General features: G+C 42.6%; 1 protein-coding gene across 8 annotated transcripts in view; it reads right to left on the reverse strand.

Annotated features, from left to right (window-relative positions):
* LOC121579789 (ubiquitin carboxyl-terminal hydrolase 25-like) overlaps positions 1–18,503 on the reverse strand; it is a 53,545-nt gene that overhangs the window by 13,340 nt on the left and 21,702 nt on the right. For 7 of the 8 annotated variants that reach the window (XM_045224297.1, XM_045224295.1, XM_045224294.1 and 4 more), the window contains exons 11-18: positions 14,174–14,301; positions 10,559–10,654; positions 10,162–10,326; positions 9,743–9,978; positions 9,541–9,611; positions 9,128–9,356; positions 8,303–8,563; positions 161–306 (exon numbers count right to left, since the gene is read on the reverse strand). In XM_045224297.1, coding sequence (XP_045080232.1) covers positions 161–306; positions 8,303–8,563; positions 9,128–9,356; positions 9,541–9,611; positions 9,743–9,978; positions 10,162–10,326; positions 10,559–10,654; positions 14,174–14,301 — 1,332 coding nt within the window. Of the gene's footprint in view, positions 1–133; positions 307–8,302; positions 8,564–9,127; positions 9,357–9,540; positions 9,612–9,742; positions 9,979–10,161; positions 10,327–10,558; positions 10,655–14,173; positions 14,302–18,503 lie in introns of all 8 variants that reach the window. The other variant, XM_045224296.1, reaches the window with a different exon arrangement.

Here is an 18,503-nt window from a genome sequence, read left to right on the forward strand (position 1 = left end):
TCTGGACTTTTTTGTTGTTATTCTGTCTCTCACTGTTCAAATAAACCTACCATTAAAATTATAGACTGATCATGTCTTTGTCAGTGGGCAAATGTACAAAATCAGCAGAGGATCAAATACTTTTTTCCCTCACTGTATGTGCTGTGCTGTATGGTCTTACTGCAGTAAGCAGTCCCTCAGGGCTCCTCTCCTGCTGCTGCTGTTCGGCTGCAGCCTTGGAGATGGCCCTCTCTGTGTCCTCCTGCAGGTGCTTGGAGTCGTCTGTGGGGGACGGCTGCTCCATGTACTCTGGGTCCTGCTGTGGAGCTGGAGGAACCACACACAGACAAACACATAAACCAACAAAGCATAAATGTCATAAGTCTACCTGTCTAATATAATTTTTGCCCAAACTCTGCTGGCCTGGAAATGTTATTTTTACACTTCCAGCAACTATGGTGGATGCATATCCAGGTCAGCACTAGTGATGTTCAGTTCGCAAATTATTTGTTCTTTTTGAACTACTCTTTTTACTGACTCGACAGTCATGGCCACCCAGACTATTTACATTGACCCCCCCCCTTTTGTTTTACACTGCTGCTACTCGCTGTTCACTATCTATGCATAATCACTTTACCCCTAACTACATGTACAAATAACCTCGACTAACCTGTACCGCCGCACATTGACTCGGTACCGGTACCCCCTGTATATAGCCTCGTTACTGTTATTTTATTGTGTTACTTTTATTTTATTTAGTAAATATTTTCTTAACTCTATTTTCTTAAAACTGCATTGTTGGTTAAGGGCTCATAAGTAAGCATTTCACGGTAAGGTCTACACATGTTGTATTCGGCGCATGTGAAAAATACAATTTCATTTGATTTAGCTGAGACTCATCTCTAATTATTTTCACCTGACTTACAACAATGTATCTGATGCTGTCTGGACCAAAAGAGTATGGCATGTCATACTATTTATGTCCAGACAGCATCAGATACATAGGCTACATAAAGTAAGACAGAGGGGTGCTGTTTCGCTCACTCGGATGCTTTCTCCGGTGAGAGAGTTTCAGCAGAGAGGAAGAGGCGACGCGAGAGGGCTCATTCTCGCCACAATCTGTCCAGAATAAGCCCAATGCGTTTCTATGGGCAAAATATGCAGACCTAAGCTTGTCTTCCTGCTTTAGGGACAATGACTCCCATTGTCAGGGCGGCGACATGAGCATCTCGTCATTATAAAGCTCTCTGGTTTCAGCCGCTTGCGAATTGGAAAGGAAAGTTGGCGGGTGCACTGTTAGGATGCTGGCTTCCTTACAAGTAAATTTATGTTTTGCCAAAATTATATAATATACAGTGGGGAAAAAAAGTATTTAGTCAGCCACCAATTGTGCAAGTTCTCCCACTTAAAAAGATTAGAGAGGCCTGTAATTTTCATCATAGGTACACGTCAACTATGACAGACAAAATGATATTTTTTTTCTCCAGAAAATCACATTGTAGGATTTTTCATGAATTTATTTGCAAATTATGGTGGAAAATAAGTATTTGGTCAATAACAAAAGTTTCTCAATACTTTGTTATATACCCTTTGTTGGCAATGACACAGGTCAAACGTTTTCTGTAAGTCTTCACAAGGTTTTCACACACTGTTGCTAGTATTTTGGCCCATTCCTCCATGCAGATCTCCTCTAGAGCAGTGATGTTTTGGGGCTGTCGCTGAGCAACACAGACTTTCAACTCCCTCCAAAGATTTTCTATGGGGTTGAGATCTGGAGACTGGCTAGGCCACTCCAGGACCTTGAAATGCTTCTTACGAAGCCACTCCTTCGTTGCCGGGCGGTGTGTTTGGGATCATTGTCATGCTGAAAGACCCAGCCACGTTTCATCTTCAATGCCCTTGCTGATGGAAGGAGGTTTTCACTCAAAATCTCACGATACATGGCCCCATTCATTCTTTCCTTTACACGGATCAGTCGTCCTGGTCCCTTTGCAGAAAAACTGCCCCAAAGCATGATGTTTCCACCCCCATGCTTGACAGTGGGTATGGTGTTCTTTGGATGCAACTCAGCATTCTTTGTCCTCCAAACACGACGAGTTGAGTTTTTACCAAAAAGTTCTATTTTGGTTTCATCTGACCATATGACATTCTCCCAATCCTCTTCTGGATCATCCAAATGCACTCTAGCAAACTTCAGACAGGCCTGGACATGTACTGGCTTAAGCAGGGGGACACGTCTGGCACTGCAGGATTTGAGTCCCTGGCGGCGTAGTGTGTTACTGATGGTAGGCTTTGTTACTTTGGTCCCAGCTCTCTGCAGGTCATTCACGAGGTCCCCCGTGTGGTTCTGGGATTTTGCTCACCGTTCTTGTGATCATTTTGACCCCACGGGGTAAGATCTTGCGTGGAGCCCCAGATCGAGGGAGATTATCAGTGGTCTTGTATGTCTTCCATTTCCTAATAATTGCTTCCACAGTTGATTTCTTCAAACCAAGCTGCTTACCTATTGCAGATTCAGTCTTCCCAGCCTGGTGCAGGTCTACAATTTTGTTTCTGGTGTCCTTTGACAGCTCTTTGGTCTTGGCCATAGTGGAGTTTGGAGTGTGACTGTTTGAGGTTGTGGACAGGTGTCTTTTATACTGATAACAAGTTCAAACAGGTGCCATTAATACAGGTAACGAGTGGAGGACAGAGGAGCCTCTTAAAGAAGAAGTTACAGGTCTGTGAGAGATAGAAATCTTGCTTGTTTGTAGGTGACCAAATATTAATTTCCACCATAATTTGCAAATAAATTCATTAAAAATCCTACAATGTGATTTTCAGGATTTTTTTTTCTCAATTTGTCTGTTATAGTTGACGTGTACCTATGATGAAAATTACAGGCCTCTCTCATCTTTTTAAGTGGGAGAACCTGCACAATTGGTGGCTGACTAAATACTTTTTTTCCCCACTGTATATAAAAACATTCAAAATACCTCACCAGAGAGCATGACTTAGCCACAGAGAATCATTAGCTTATTATTTTTGTGTTGCTGTGGATTGTTTCATATCACAAGTGTGTAGGCCTATGCCTATTTGGGAATCCCGCAATTTGGGCAGCGCACGTGGCAATATGTCTAGCTGATTGAGTTGCGGCTGTCAGTGAAAAGCATCTAAAATATGTGTGATGATAATGTGTCTTGAGCAGGGGCGCAACTTTCACTGAGGACATATCCCCCCACATTCTGAAATTGCATTTTTGCCCATCATTGGAATGTGATACAAAATGAGGCAACTGTGTGCTTTAGGACCATGCGGACACGGCTGTTTGGAGTGTTTATCCGACTGGATAAAACATATTTTTTTATAATGTCCCCCCCACTTCTAAAACCAAAGTTGCGCCCCTGGTCTTGAGTATAATTTAAAAATGTTGCAACAAGAAGGGGAGGGGGTACGGAACGGAGGGGGTGGCGAAGATACGGAGTGTCTCTCTCCAGAATGGACTCAGCTCTCCAGAATGTGCTCAGCTCTCTCCCGCCAATTCTTGCCCATTCATTGTTTCATTGTGTCAACCGTTTGTCCTTTGATGATTTATTTTTTATCAATTACCCATTACATACAGCATGTCACCAGTAGGCCTAGTAAATGTACCATTAATACATTTCTGTTAATGCATATATTAATTACAGTAATTTACCATTCTCAGAGTGGAAACGTTGTTTGCAGAGCTCACAACCTACTACAAGTTTTGATTTATTTCATAACCATTCCGAGTTTTTTCAATATTTTCATCGTCTTTTGTTTGGAGTGCTCCTTGAGCAATAAGCATGTGTCTGGTTTCTCTGTCCTGATAACATTGAGGGACTGTGCATGCCTGAGCACGCATAGAAGTAGACCTACCTGGCCTGCTGCATGCAACTGTAGGAAAGTGCCCATTTGCCAGTCTGATTTCTGAATGTCTTAACTCCCCACATCCACCACTAATAAGCTGAGCAGTCATTTTTTCTTCACCTCACACATTGTAAACAAAGTCTGGTTTTTTAAACATCCATTGCAAATTATAGTTTCTCAGTATTTGAAAAATCTTCGCAACACACCCGGCTTCGATAATCACCAAGCCTCGGTGTGAAAGAGCAAAATATCATGATCTGATGATCCCATATATCCAGTGGAAACGTCATATAAAACAGCTGTCTGTCCCGAGCTCACTGGCGCTGGAAACTGAGGGCCCGGAATAGGCTAGTAGATACAATGTTGCAAGTTTGCTAGTGACAGCTTCAGCCCTGGATCCAGTTGATGATTTGATACAATGTTGCACTTCAATAGCAACAGCTCAAGTCAAGGCAGATAGAAAGGGTAGCAGACAGACGGAGTAGAGAGATGAATGTGATTGAAAGAAACATCATTTTCATCAGGATATGATCTACTGTTTTTATTTGTCGGGTTTAGGCCTATGTATTTTACTTAGTTGACGATGGAAGTTATAGGCCTACTGCTGCATTGGCATATAGGCTCTCTGAGTTCTATGCACTAATTTCTTTAGCTGCCAATGGACCACAGTGTATCAATGTGTCCATATGGCAGAGGCTGGTGCTCTCGCCTTTAAGATTATAATTTGACTTAAGATTTTTATGATTAACCAGGTGACAATGATTTTGAGAAACAAAAACGTTATTATTGAAATGAAACTGTTCCACGAAAATGCACATAAAAAAATCATAACTTTCATGCACATAGGTAGAAATGGTAGGATAAATTGTAAGCTTCCCCAACCATGAAACTCATGAGCTGCCTATGGTCTTTACAATAACACCCTTTAAAAAAAAAAAAATTATATACAGTGGGGAAAAAAGTATTTAGTCAGCCACCAATTGTGCAAGTTCTCCCACTTAAAAATATGAGAGGCCTGTAATTTTCATCATAGATACACGTCAACTATGACAGACAAATTGAGAAAGAAAATCCAGAAAATCACATTGTAGGATTTTTAATGAATTTATTTGCAAATTATGGTGGAAAATAAGTATTTGGTCACCTACAAACAAGCAAGATTTCTGGCTCTCACAGACCTGTAACTTCTTCTTTAAGAGGCTCCTCTGTCCTCCACTCGTTACCTGTATTAATGGCACCTGTTTGAACTTGTTATCAGTATAAAAGACACCTGTCCACAACCTCAAACAGTCACACTCCAAACTCCACTATGGCCAAGACCAAAGAGCTGTCAAAGGACACCAGAAACAAAATTGTAGACCTGCACCAGGCTGGGAAGACTGAATCTGCAATAGGTAAGCAGCTTGGTTTGAAGAAATCAACTGTGGGAGCAATTATTAGGAAATGGAAGACATACAAGACCACTGATAATCTCCCTCGATCTGGGGCTCCACGCAAGATCTCACCCCGTTGGGTCAAAATGATCACAAGAACGGTGAGCAAAAATCCCAGAACCACACGGGGGGGACCTAGTGAATGACCTGCAGAGAGCTGGAACCAAAGTAACAAAGCCTACCATCAGTAACACACTACGCCGCCAGGGACTCAAATCCTGCAGTGCCAGACGTGTCCCCCTGCTTAAGCCAGTACATGTCCAGGCCCGTCTGAAGTTTGCTAGAGTGCATTTGGATGATCCAGAAGAGGATTGGGAGAATGTCATATGGTCAGATGAAACCAAAATATAACTTTTTTGGTGAAAACTCAACTCGTCGTGTTTGGAGGACAAAGAATGATGAGTTGCATCCAAAGAACACCATACCTACTGTGAAGCATGGGGGTGGAAACATCATGCTTTGGGGCAGTTTTTCTGCAAAGGGACCAGGACGACTGATCCGTGTAAAGGAAAGAATGAATGGGGCCATGTATCGTGAGATTTTGAGTGAAAACCTCCTTCCATCAGCAAGGGCATTGAAGATGAAACGTGGCTGGGTCTTTCAGCATGACAATGATCCCAAACACACCGCCCGGGCAACGAAGGAGTGGCTTCGTAAGAAGCATTTCAAGGTCCTGGAGTGGCCTAGCCAGTCTCCAGATCTCAACCCCATAGAAAATCTTTGGAGGGAGTTGTAAGTCCGTGTTGCCCAGCGACAGCCCCAAAACATCACTGCTTTAGAGGAGATCTGCATGGAGGAATGGGCCAAAATACCAGCAACAGTGTGTGAACCTTGTGAAGACTTACAGAAAACGTTTGACCTGTGTCATTGCCAACAAAGGGTATATAACAAAGTATTGAGAAACTTTTGTTATTGACCAAATACTTATTTTCCACCACAATTTGCAAATAAATTCATAAAAAATCCTACAATGTGATTTTCTGGATTCTTTTTTTCTCATTTTGTCTGTCATTAGTTGACGTGTACCTATGATGAAAATTACAGGCCTCTCTCATCTTTTTAAGTGGGAGAACTTGCACAATTGGTGGCTGACTAAATACTTTTTTCCGCCACTGTGTGTGTGTGTTATATATATATATATATATATATATATGAACACGCAAGCACGTGCACACATGAGGTCCCGTTAAAAGGCCCGTCCAACTGATTATTACTTATGTGTGAACACTGGACTGGTGCCAAAATGAACACAGGCTCATCCTTGATACAAAAATAACACTGTTACAGTCTGGGCCTATTATGTTAGTGGGCTTATTTACACTGAACAAAATTATAAACGTAACATGCAACAATGTCACAGATTTTACTGAGTTACAGTTCATATGAGGAAATCCGTCAATTGAAATGAATTCATTAGGCCCTAATCTATGAATTTCACATGACTGGGTATATAGATATGCATCGGTTGGTCACAGATATCTTAAAAATAAATAAAGAAAGGTAGGGGTGTGGATCAGAAAACCAGTCAGTATCTGGTGTGACCGCCATTTGCCTCATGCAGCGCGACATCTCCTTCACATAGAGTTGATCAGGCTGTTGATTGTGGCCTATGGAATTTTGTCCCACTCGTCTTCAATGGCTGTGCGAAGTTGCTGGATATTGGCGGGAACTGGAACATGCTGTCGTACACGTCGATCCAGAGCATCCCAAACATGCTCAATGGGTGACATGTCTGGTGAGTATGCAGGTCATGGAAGAACTGGGACATTTTCAAATTCAAGGAATTGCGTACAGATCCTTGCGACATGGGGCCGTGCATTATCATGCTGAAACATGAGGTAATGGCGGCGGATGAATGGCACGACAATGTGCCTCAGGATCTCGTCACGGTATCTCTGTGCATTCAAATTGTCATTGATAAAATGCAATTGTGTTCGTTGTCCGTAGCTTATGCCTGCCATAACCCCACCGCCACCATGGGGCACTCTGTTCACAACGTTGACTTCAGCAAACCACTCGCCCACACAATGCCATACACAAGGTCTACGGTTGTGAGGTCGGTTGGACGTTCTGCCAAATTCTCTAAAACGACGTTGGAGGCAGCTTATGGTAGAGAAATTAACATTGAATTCTCTGGCAACAGCCCTGGTGGACATTCCTACAGTCAGCATGCCAATTGTGCCCTCCCTCAAAACTTGAGATATCTGTGGCACTGTGTTGTGTGAAAAAACAGCACATTTTAGAGTGGCCTTTTATTGTCCCCAGCACAAGATGCACCTATGTAATGATCATGCTGTTTAATAAACTTCTTGATATGCCACACCTGTCACATGGATGGATTATCTTGGCAAAGGAGAAACGCTCAATAACAGGGATGTAAACAAATGTGAGCACAACATTTTAGATAAATAAGCTTTTGTGCCTATGGAACATTTCTGGGATATTTTATTTCAGTTCATAAAAAATATGGGACCATGAAGCTGGTTGAGAGAATGCCAAGAGTGTTGCAAAGCTGTCATCAAAGCAAAGGGTGGCTACTTTGAAGAATCTCAAATGTAAAATATATTTTGATTTGTTTAACACTTTTTTGGTTACTACATGATTCCATATGTGTTATTTCATAGTTTTGATGTCTTCACTATTATTCTACAATGTAGAAAATAGTAAAAATAAAGAAAAACCCTTGAATGAGTAGGTGCGTCCAAACTTTTGACTGGTACTGTATATCGGTAATCGGTGACTGTTGCCTCCCTAAAATTGGTATCGGACCCATAAATTCTATATCGGTCGGGCTCTATGTAGAATCTTGATTCTTTCGAGTTTTTAGTTAATCGTTCGCTGGTAGGGGGTCCTGCGTGCTCTGAGCATTACTGAATCCAATTAACAAACTTAGTTGAACGATTCGCTCTTTTGATTGAAGAGTTGAAAAGATCTGAGTCAAAAGAGCCAACCTTCCCATCACTAGTCAGCACTGCTCAGCAGTGTTTAAATGGAATAGGTGACCATGCCTTGGCCCTCACCTGAGTTGTCTGGTGTACTGGGCTCTGTGCTCATAGGCTGAGGGGATGTTGTTGTTTCTGCGGTTTCTGCTGCTGCAGCTGTTGCGGCAGCGGCCACAGCCAGGGCCAGCTTCTCCTGCTGGGCCTTACGTGCCTGCAGTGTGTCCCATTCCTCCATCTCCTTGTCAAACAGGCCGTTGTCCTCATTCACGTAGGCCTTCAGGTCCGGGGGGAGCTTATCCAGACCACTCAGCATCTGGCCCGTCTCCTTATCAAACTCCTCTGCACACACAACCAGGCAATCTGATAGTAAATATGGGTATATATACACACATGCTTACATTTTACATTTACATTTTAGTCATTTAGCAGACGCTCTTATCCAGAGCGACTTACAGTTAGTGAGCCCCCCGTGGGAATCGAACCCACAACCCTGGCGTTGCAAACGCCATGCTCTACCAATATCCCTGCCGGCCATTCCCTCCCCTACCCTGGACGACGCTGGGCCAATTGTGCGCCGCCCCATGGGTCTCCCGGTCGCGGCCGGCTACGACAGAGCCTGGATTCTAACCAGGATCTCTAGTGGCACAGCTAGCACTGCGATGCAGTGCCTTAGACCACTGCGCCACTCGGATGACGCTTAGTAGTGGAACATCCTGTCCAAGTGCAGCACAAACAGATCTTAACAATAACCAACTACCTTGCACATGGCATGTCCTCATCACATACTCTGAGGACAGTGGTCATGGTTAATGATGATCACATGAAAGAAGAAAACAAAGCTCCAGTATACCATAAGAAAGGCAAGGTCAAAATAAAGCTATGGGATAATAATGCTGATTCTACCTTCTATGAGGAAGGGCTTCTTGTCGTTGATGTACATGAGGCAGTAGGCGCTGGCGTTGCGGTAGCCTCCGAAAGAGTCCCTGACCAGCTCCTCCCAGGAGGACTTGGTGACCGAGATGTCGTTGTATTTCATCCAGCGCCGCTGGTGGGGGTTGTAGATGTAAGCCCAGTAGTGGCCCGCATTGGCCTGGCCCTCGTGCACCAACACCGCATGCAGCCGGTACGGAACCTGGGAGACAGCAGGAGACAATGAATGACCATCCCCTGAGTTAACACTGGTCATGGAAAAATGTGAGTGCTCTCAAATCAAGATGATAGTGCATCATTCATTTGATGATTTGTATTACAGCCAATGACAATGTATGGTATTTGTGTGAAGGTGTATCGTCAGGTTTAGGCAGGGCATCTTTTACCTGCATCATGGACTTGTCAGAGTACATCATCTCGATGGTTCTGTGGATTCTGGATATACTGCCCTGAAGATCTGTAGAAGCAAAATCAACCCATCATTAGAATTCATATTTTTTTGTGCGTGAGAGCATAAGAGACATACAGAGGTAAACCCAAGATGCTGTATTATACAAGGCTGTATGAGGTCAGAGGTGCCATACGAACCGCTGGTGTCGTTTTCCACCTCACTCCTCCAGCGGTGCAGGCAGACCTCCAGCACCCTGAGCTCCTCCTCAGTGATGTGGCGTGGGGCCGGGTGCATGGGCAGGTCAGGGGGCAGTCGGGACTGGGTGAAGGGCTTGTGGATAGGCACTCTCTGCTGGGTGGAGGGGGCTGGGGTGGGACCCGAGGCGGGGGCCAAACCCTCTGAAGGGGTAGAGGAGGGACTCTGTTCGGCTGTGCTGTAATGTCAGGCGAGTGTGAAGAAGTCAAAACCACAACTCGGTACTTCTGAATCACACTCATTCAACAGCTCAATCAGACAGATTTGCAGACAAAAGAAAAATCAGAAACATGCACACATGAACACTTAAATCCTGACACAGGGAGACAGAGTGTGGCATGCCCTGTGTTTTATGACTTGCCTTGGAGCGGGCAGCAGCTGCCCTGTTGTGCCACCAGGGGGTGCTGATGTGTCTATGTCCCCCACAGGAGAGGTGCAGACTGGCTTACTGGAGGCAAACTCCATGGCGTACTGCAGGACATCTGCCAGAGGAAACCTCTTGGGGCCGGAGCCATAGCTCAGATACCTGGGGGACACACACACAGAGAGACAGAGAGAGACAGAGAGTGCAGAACAAAGAGAGGATGACAAACCATACTGAGAATGAGAACGCATCTTTCAGTGAAAGAGTAGAGCAAAAGCAAAGCGAGATACTTGGTTAGAAGAAGAACAGATATGGTATATATGAACACCATCCCTTTGATAGTTGATCAACCTAAGAGAGTAAACAGAGGTGTGTGTGTAGCAGCCCAGCCCACCTCTCCAGACGCTGTTGGAGTAGAGTCAGGTGCTCTTTCAGTCTCCTGATCTCCTCCCGTTTAATCCTGGTGATCTCTCGATTCCTGTCCATATACCTGTCAAAACACAACAGAAATCAGATAAATTCCTTGGAAAACTATGGGCGGGTATCCCAGATTAAGGACCACAACCCATGCTCAATGTAAACTATCAATTGAAAGTATTTTTTATCAAGCCCCTTAAATTTGGAAGGAGCCCAGGAAACCCAAAAATCTAAATAATATGTTATTTAAGCTACAGTGCCTTGCAAAAGTATTCATCCACCTTGGCGTTTTTCCTATTTTGTTGCATTACAACCTGTAATATAAATGGATTTTTATTTGGATTTCATGTAATGGACATACACAAAATAGTCCAAATTCGTGAAATGAAATAAATTACTTGTTTCAAAAAATTCAAAAAAATAAATAACGGAAAAGTGGTGCGTGCATATGTATTCACTTTGCTATGAAGCCCCTAAATAAGATCTGATGCAACCAATTACCATCAGAAGTCACATAATTAGTTAAATAAAGTCTACCTGTGTGCAATCTAAGTGTCACATGATCTGCCACATGATCTCAGTATATACACACACCTGTTCTGAAAGGCCCCAGAGTCTGCAACACCACTAAGAAAGGGGCACCACCAAGCAAACGGCACCATGAAGACCAAGGAGCTCTCCAAACAAGTCAGGGACAAAGTTGTGGAGAAGTACAGATCAGGGTTGGGTTATACAAAAATATCAGAAACTTTGAACATCCCATGGAGTACCATTAAATCCATTATAAAAAAATGGAAAGAATATGGCACCACAACAAACCTGCCAAGAGAGGGCCGCCCACCAAAACTCACAGACCAGGCAAGGAGGGCATTAATCAGAGGGGCAACAGAGACCAAAGATAACCCTGAAGGAGCTGATTGGAGTATCTGTCCATAGGGCCACTTTAAGCCGTACACTCCACAGAGCTGGGCTTTATGGAAGAGTGGCCAGAAAAAAGCCACTGCTTAAAGAAAAAAATAAGCAAACACGTTTGGTGTTCGCCAAAAGGCATGTGGGAGACTCCCCAAACACATGGAAGAAGGTACTCTGGTCAGATGAGACTAAAATTGAGCTTTTTGGCCATCAAGGAAAACGCTACAGTTGAAGTCGGAAGTTTACATACACTTAGGTTTAAGTCATTAAAACTTGTTTTTCAACCACTCCACAAATTTCTTGTTAACAAACTATAGTTTTGGCAAGTTGGTTATCTACTTTGTGCATGACAAGTAATTTTTCCAACAATTGTTTACAGACAGATTATTTCACTTATAATTCACCGTATCACAATTCCAGTGGGTCAAAAGTTTATACACTAAGTTGACTGTGCCTTTAAACAGCCTGGAAAATTCCAGAAAATGATGTCATGGCTTTAGAAGCTTCTCATAGGCTAACTGACATCATTTGAGTCAATTGGAGGTGTACCTGTGGATGTATTTCAAGGCCTACCTTCAAACTCAGTGCCTCTTTGCTTGACATCATGGGAAAATCAAAAGAAAATCAGCCAAGTAGACCTCCACAAGTCTGGTTCATCCTTGGGAGCAATTTCCAAATGCCTGAAGGTACCACGTTCATCTGTACAAACAATAGTATGCAAGTATAAACACCATGGGACCACGCAGCCCTCATACCGCTCAGGAAGGAGACGCATTCTGTCTCCTAGAGATGAACATACTTTGGTGAGAAAAGTGCAAATCAATCCCAGAACAGCAAAAGGACCTTGTGAAGATGCTGGAGGAAACCGGTACAAAAGTATCTATATCCACAGTAAAACGAGTACTATATCGACATAACCTGAAAGGCCGCTCAGCAAGGAAGAAGCCACTGCGCCAACATCGCCATACAAAAGCCAGACTATGGTTTGCAACTGCACATGGGGACAAAGATCGTTCTTTTTGGAGAAATGTCCTCTGGTCTGATGAAACAAAAATAGAACTGTTTGGCCATAATGACCATCGTTATGTTTGTAGGAAAAAGGGGGTTGCTTGCAAGCCGAAGAACACCATCCCAACCATGAAGCACGGGGGTGGCAGCATCATGCTGTGGGGGTGCTTTGCTGCAGGAGGGACTGGTGCACTTCACAAAATAGATGGCATCATGAGGAAGGAAAAATATGTGGAAATATTGAAGCAACATCACAAGACATCAGTCAGGAAATTAAAGCTTGGTCGCAAATGGGTCTTCCAAATGGACAATGACCCCAAGCATACCTCCAAAGTTGTGCCAAAATGGCTTAAGGACAACAAAGTCAAGGTATTGGATTGGCCATCACAAAAGCCCTGACCTCAATCCTATTGAAAATTTGTGGGCAGAACTGAAAAAGCGTGTGCGAGCAAGGAGGCCTACAAACCTGACTCAGTTACACCAGCTCTGTCAGGAGGAATGGGCCAAAATTCCCCCAACTTATTGTGGGAAGCTTGTGGAAGGCTACCCGAAATGTTTGACCCAAGTTAAACAATTTAAAGGCAATGCTACCAAATACTAATTGAGTGTATGTAAACTTCTGACCCACTGGGAATGTGCTGAAAGAAATAAAAGCTGAAAGAAATAATTCTCTCTACTATTATTCTGACATTTCACATTCTTAAAATAAAGTGGTAAACCTAACTTACCTAAGACAGGGAATTTTTACTAGGATTAAATGTCAGGAATTGTGAAAAACTGAGTTTAAATGTATTTGGCTAAGGTGTATGTAAACGTCCGACTTCAACTGTATGTCTGGCGCAAACCCAACACCTCTCATCACCCCAAGAACACCATCCCCACAGTGAATCACGGTGGTGGCAGCATCATGCAGTGGGGATGTTTTTCCATCGGCAGGGACTGGGAAACTGGTCAGAATTGAAGGATTGATGGATGGTGCTAAATACTGGGAAATTCTTGAGGGAAACCTGTTTCAGTCTTCCAGAGATTTGAGACTGGGACGGAGGTTCACCTTCCAGCAGGACAATGACCCTAAGCATACTGCTAAAGCAACACTTGAGTGGTTTAAGGGGAAACATGTAAATGTCTTGGAATGGCCTAGTCAAAGCCCAGACCTCAATTGAGAATCTGTGGTATGACTTAAAGATTGCTGTACACCAGCGGAACCCATCCAACTTGAAGGAGCTGGAGCAGTTTTGCCTTGAAGAACGGGCAAAAATCCCAGTGGCTAGATGTGTCAAGCTTACAGAGACATACCCCAAGAGACTTGCAGCTGTAATTGTTGCAAAAGGTGGCTCTACAAAGTATTGACTTTGGGCGGGGTGAATAGTTATGCACGCTCAAGTTCTGATTTTTTGTCTTATTTCTTGTTTGTTTCACCCCAAAAAATATTTTGCATCTTCAAAGTGGTAGGCATGTTGTGTAAATCAAATGATACAAACCCACCAAAAATACATTTTAATTCCAGGTTGTACGGCAACAAAATAGGAAAAATGCCAAGGGGGGTGAATACTTTCACAAGCCACTCTATGTGATGTGAATAAGAGTTAATCTTAGCTGCTTACACCTGTTAAATCTATACATTTTCCCTTAGGTACAGCTGGACTGGTAGGTGTGTTGGAGGTTTCCTTACCTGTCCATGTACAGCATGGAGTGGAACTCCAGCTTGTTGTGGATCTTCTCAGGTCGACCCAAAGCTTGGTTGAACTCAAATCTTGACAGTTCAAATGTCAAGACAGGAGGGAGTTCGGTAAACCAGTGCTGAAAGAAATTCCAAAATTGGCTTTCAATTTAGTTTGTTTTCTAATTGGTCATATGAGTCATGTGGTTTCCATAAACACATTTTTAATTTCGCCATCTATGGAATTAGTAGTTTTGTGTAGCGTGTTTTGAAATAATTCCTACATGACTCACGCCTGTTCCACTAAAATTGTTGTGCTTCTAGTAGTGCTGAGTTATTAAATCGAAATGTAAGCTATTTTTAATTTTTTTAAACAACTAATTGACCAATGTCGGTTCAATTATTTGAATTCCATTTAGTTCTGTTTTTTTTCTTCTGTGAGCTCAATGCACACATTGAGCAGTTTCCCTAGAGATAAATCAGATCAAGCTTGAACTGTGCGATGTAGTAAGGAGTTGTACTTTCCAGCAGGCCAATATTCTACATAATTAGCACGTTTTCTGCGCTATAATGATCATAATCCATTGAGAGCCTACATGTCCGGTCTGTGCTTCTTTTACTCCTGCTATGTTAGGTTAGTGTGAAGCAGACACCGAGGAGAGAAGAATGCGCAATCGAGACGGATAGAGCGCAGTTGCTTCATGAGGTATCTCTACCTGAAATGTCAGAATAATAGTAGAGAGAATTATTTCTAAGTGATTGATAGTTGGTATTCAGCAGTCATAAAAGTATGTTATTTACTTTGAAGAACTAGGCCTACTAAAATAGTGAGTGTCACACAGCATAGGCAACAGCTCTATAGAGATGAGATGACTTGTAATGAAATAAAGTAATAAAAAAAAGTAATATACACAACTGAAATATTTTTTTTTAAATAATGTGAATAAATGGTTAATAAGTGATAAGCAGTAAAATCGGCAGGCACTACAATTCATGGGACTTTTAATTGTTTTACTCTGTGTTGTTACAGCAGTCAACCCACATAATGCATAGTGCATTTAATGTTGAAGAAAAATGATCAAAACTGATTATTTTTAAAGAATTGAACAGACCTCAAAAATCACTAAATCGCTCAGCACTAGCCTCTATCCAATATTATTTATGTCATTATTCCAAGCAGGCATTGATGGTGTGTGTGTGTGTATGTATACATATACAGTACCAGTCAAAAGTTTGGGACACCTACTCATTCAAGAGTTATTCTTTATTTTTACTATTTTCTACATTGAAGAATAATAGTGAAGACATCAAAACTATGAAATAACACATATGGAATCATGTAGTAACCAAAAAAGTGTTAAACAAATCCAAATGTATTTTATATTTGAGATTCTTAAAATAGCCACCCTTTAACTTGGTGACAGCTTTGCACACTCTTGGCATTCTCAGTGCAAATCAATCCCAGAACAACAGCAAATGACCTTGTGAAGATGCTGGAGGAAACAGGTACAGAAGTATCTATATCCACAGTAAAACGAGTCCTATATCGACATAACCTGAAAGGCCGCTCAGCAAGGAAGAAGCCACTGCTCCAAAACCGGCATAAAAAAGCCAGACTACGGTTTGCAACTGCACATGGGGACAAAGATCGTACTTTTTGGAGAAATGTCCTCTGGTCTGATGAAACACAAATAGAACTGTTTGGCCATAATGACCATCGTTATGTTTGGAGGAAAAAGGGGGAAGCTTGCAAGCCAAAGAACACCATCCCAACGGTGAAGCACGGGGGTGGCAGCATCATGCTGTGGGGGTGCTTTGCTGCAGGAGGGACTGGTGCACTTCACAAAATAGATGGCATCATGAGGAAGGAAAATGATGTGGAAATATTGAAGCAACATCTCAAGACATCAGTCAGGAAGTTAAAGCTTGGTTGCAAATGGGTCTTCCAAATGGACAATGACCCCAATCATACTTCCAAAGTTGTGGCAAAATGGCTTAAGGACAACAAAGTCAAGGTATTGGAGTGGCCAACAATGCCCTGACCTCAATCCTATAGAAAATTTGTGGGCAGAACTGAAAAGGCGTGTGCGAGCAAGGAGGCCTACAAACCAGACTCAGTCACACCAGCTCTGTCAGGAGGAATGGGCCAAAATTCACCCAACTTATTGTGGGAAGCTTGTGGAAGGCTACCCGAAATGTTTGACCCAAGTTAAACAATTTAAAGGCAACGCTACCAAATACTAATTGAGTGTATGTAAACTTCTGACCCACTGGGAATGCAATGAAAGAAATAAAAGCTTAAATAAATCACTCTACTATTATTCTGACATTTTAAAATAAAGCGGTTATCCTAACTGACCTAAAACAGGGAATTTTTACTAGGATTAAATGTCAGGAAATGTGAAATACTGAGTTTAAATGTATTTGGCTAAGGTGTATGTAAACTTCCGACTTCAACTGTATATACATATACACACACACACGGTCAAAAGTTTTAGAACACCTACTCATTCAAGGGTTTCTCTTTATTTTTACTATTTTCTACATTGTAGAATAATAGTGAAGACATCAAAACTATGAAATAACACATATGGAATCATGTAGTAACCAAAAAAGTGTTACACAAAACAAAATATACTTTATTCTTCAAATAGCCACCCTTTGCCTTGATGACAGCTCTGCACACTCTTGGTATTCTCTCAACCAGCTTCCTGAGGTAGTCACCTGAAATGCATTTCAATTAACTGGTTTGCCTTCTAAAAAGTTAATTTGTGTAATTTCTTTCCTTCTTAATGCGTTTGAGCCAATCAGTTGTGTTGTGGCAAGGTAGGGTGACCCGATCCTGTAGGATCATGCTCTACAACATTCGCAGAGTACGACCCTACCTTACACAGGAAGCGGTACAGGTCCTAATCCAGGCACTTGTCATCTTCCGTCTGGATTACTGCAACTCGCTGTTGGCTGGGCTCCCTGCCTGTGCCATTAAACCCCCACAACTCATCCAGAACGCTGCAGCCCGTCTGGTGTTCAACCTTCCCAAGTTCTCTCACGTCACCCCGCTCCTCCGCACACTCCACTGGCTTCCAGTTGAAGCCCGCATCTGCTACAAGACCATGGTGCTTGCCTACGGAGCAGTGAGGGGAACGGCACCTCCGTCCCTTCAGGCTCTGATCAGTCCCTACACCCAAACAAGGGCATTGCGTTCATCCACCTCTGGCCTGCTGGCCCCCCTACCTCTGCGGAAGCACAGTTCCCGCTCAGCCCAGTCAAAACTGTTCGCTGCTCTGGCACCCCAATGGTGGAACAAGCTCCCTCACGACGCCAGGACAGCGGAGTCACTCACCACCTTCCGGAGACACTTGAAACCCCACCTCTTCAAGGAATACCTGGGATAGGATAAAAGTAATCCTTCTACCCTCCCCCCAAATTTGTTTTGATATATTGTAAAGTGGTTGTCCCACTGGCTATCATAAGGTGAATGCACCAATTTGTAAGTCGCTCTGGATAAGAGCGTCTGCTAAATGACGAAAATGTAAAATGTAACGTAGGGGGGTATACAGAAGATGGCTCTATTTGGTAAAAGACCAAGTCCATATTATGACAAGAACAGCTCAAATAAGCGAAGAGAAACGACAGTCCATCATTACTTTAAGACATGAAGGTCAGTAAATACGGACAATTTCAAGAACTTTGAACATTTCTTCAAGTGCAGTCGCAAAAACCATCAAGCGCTATGATGAAACTGGCTCTCATGAGGACCGCCACAGGAATGGAAGACCCAGAGTTACCTCTGCTGCAGAGGATAAGTTCATTAGAGTTACCAGCCTCAGAAATTGCAGCCCAAATAAATTCTTCACAGAGTTTAAGTAACAGACACATCTCAACATCAACTGTTCAGAGGAGACTGTGAATCAGGCCTTCATGGTCAAATTGCTGCAAAGAAACTACTACTAAAAAGGACACCAATAAGACGACGAGACTTGCTTGGGCCAAGAAACACGAGCAATGGACATTAGACCAGTGGAAATTTGTCCTTTGGTCTGGAGTCCAAATTTGAGATTTTTGGTTCCAACCGCCGTGTCTGGGCTTAGTGGGACTATAGTTTGTTTTTCAAAATATATTTTGATTTGTTTAACACTTTTTTTGTTACTACATGATTCCATATGTATTATATCATAGTTTTGATGTCTTCACTATTATTCTACAATGTAGAAAATAGTAAAAATAAAGAAAAAACCCTTGAATGAGTAGGTGTTCTAAAACTTTTGACCGGTACTGTATGTATGTATGTATGTATGTATGTATGTATGTATGTATGTATGTATGTATGTATGTACAGTGA

This window comes from Coregonus clupeaformis, chromosome 13 (assembly GCF_020615455.1).
Source record: "Coregonus clupeaformis isolate EN_2021a chromosome 13, ASM2061545v1, whole genome shotgun sequence".
Classification (NCBI taxonomy): domain Eukaryota; kingdom Metazoa; phylum Chordata; class Actinopteri; order Salmoniformes; family Salmonidae; genus Coregonus; species Coregonus clupeaformis.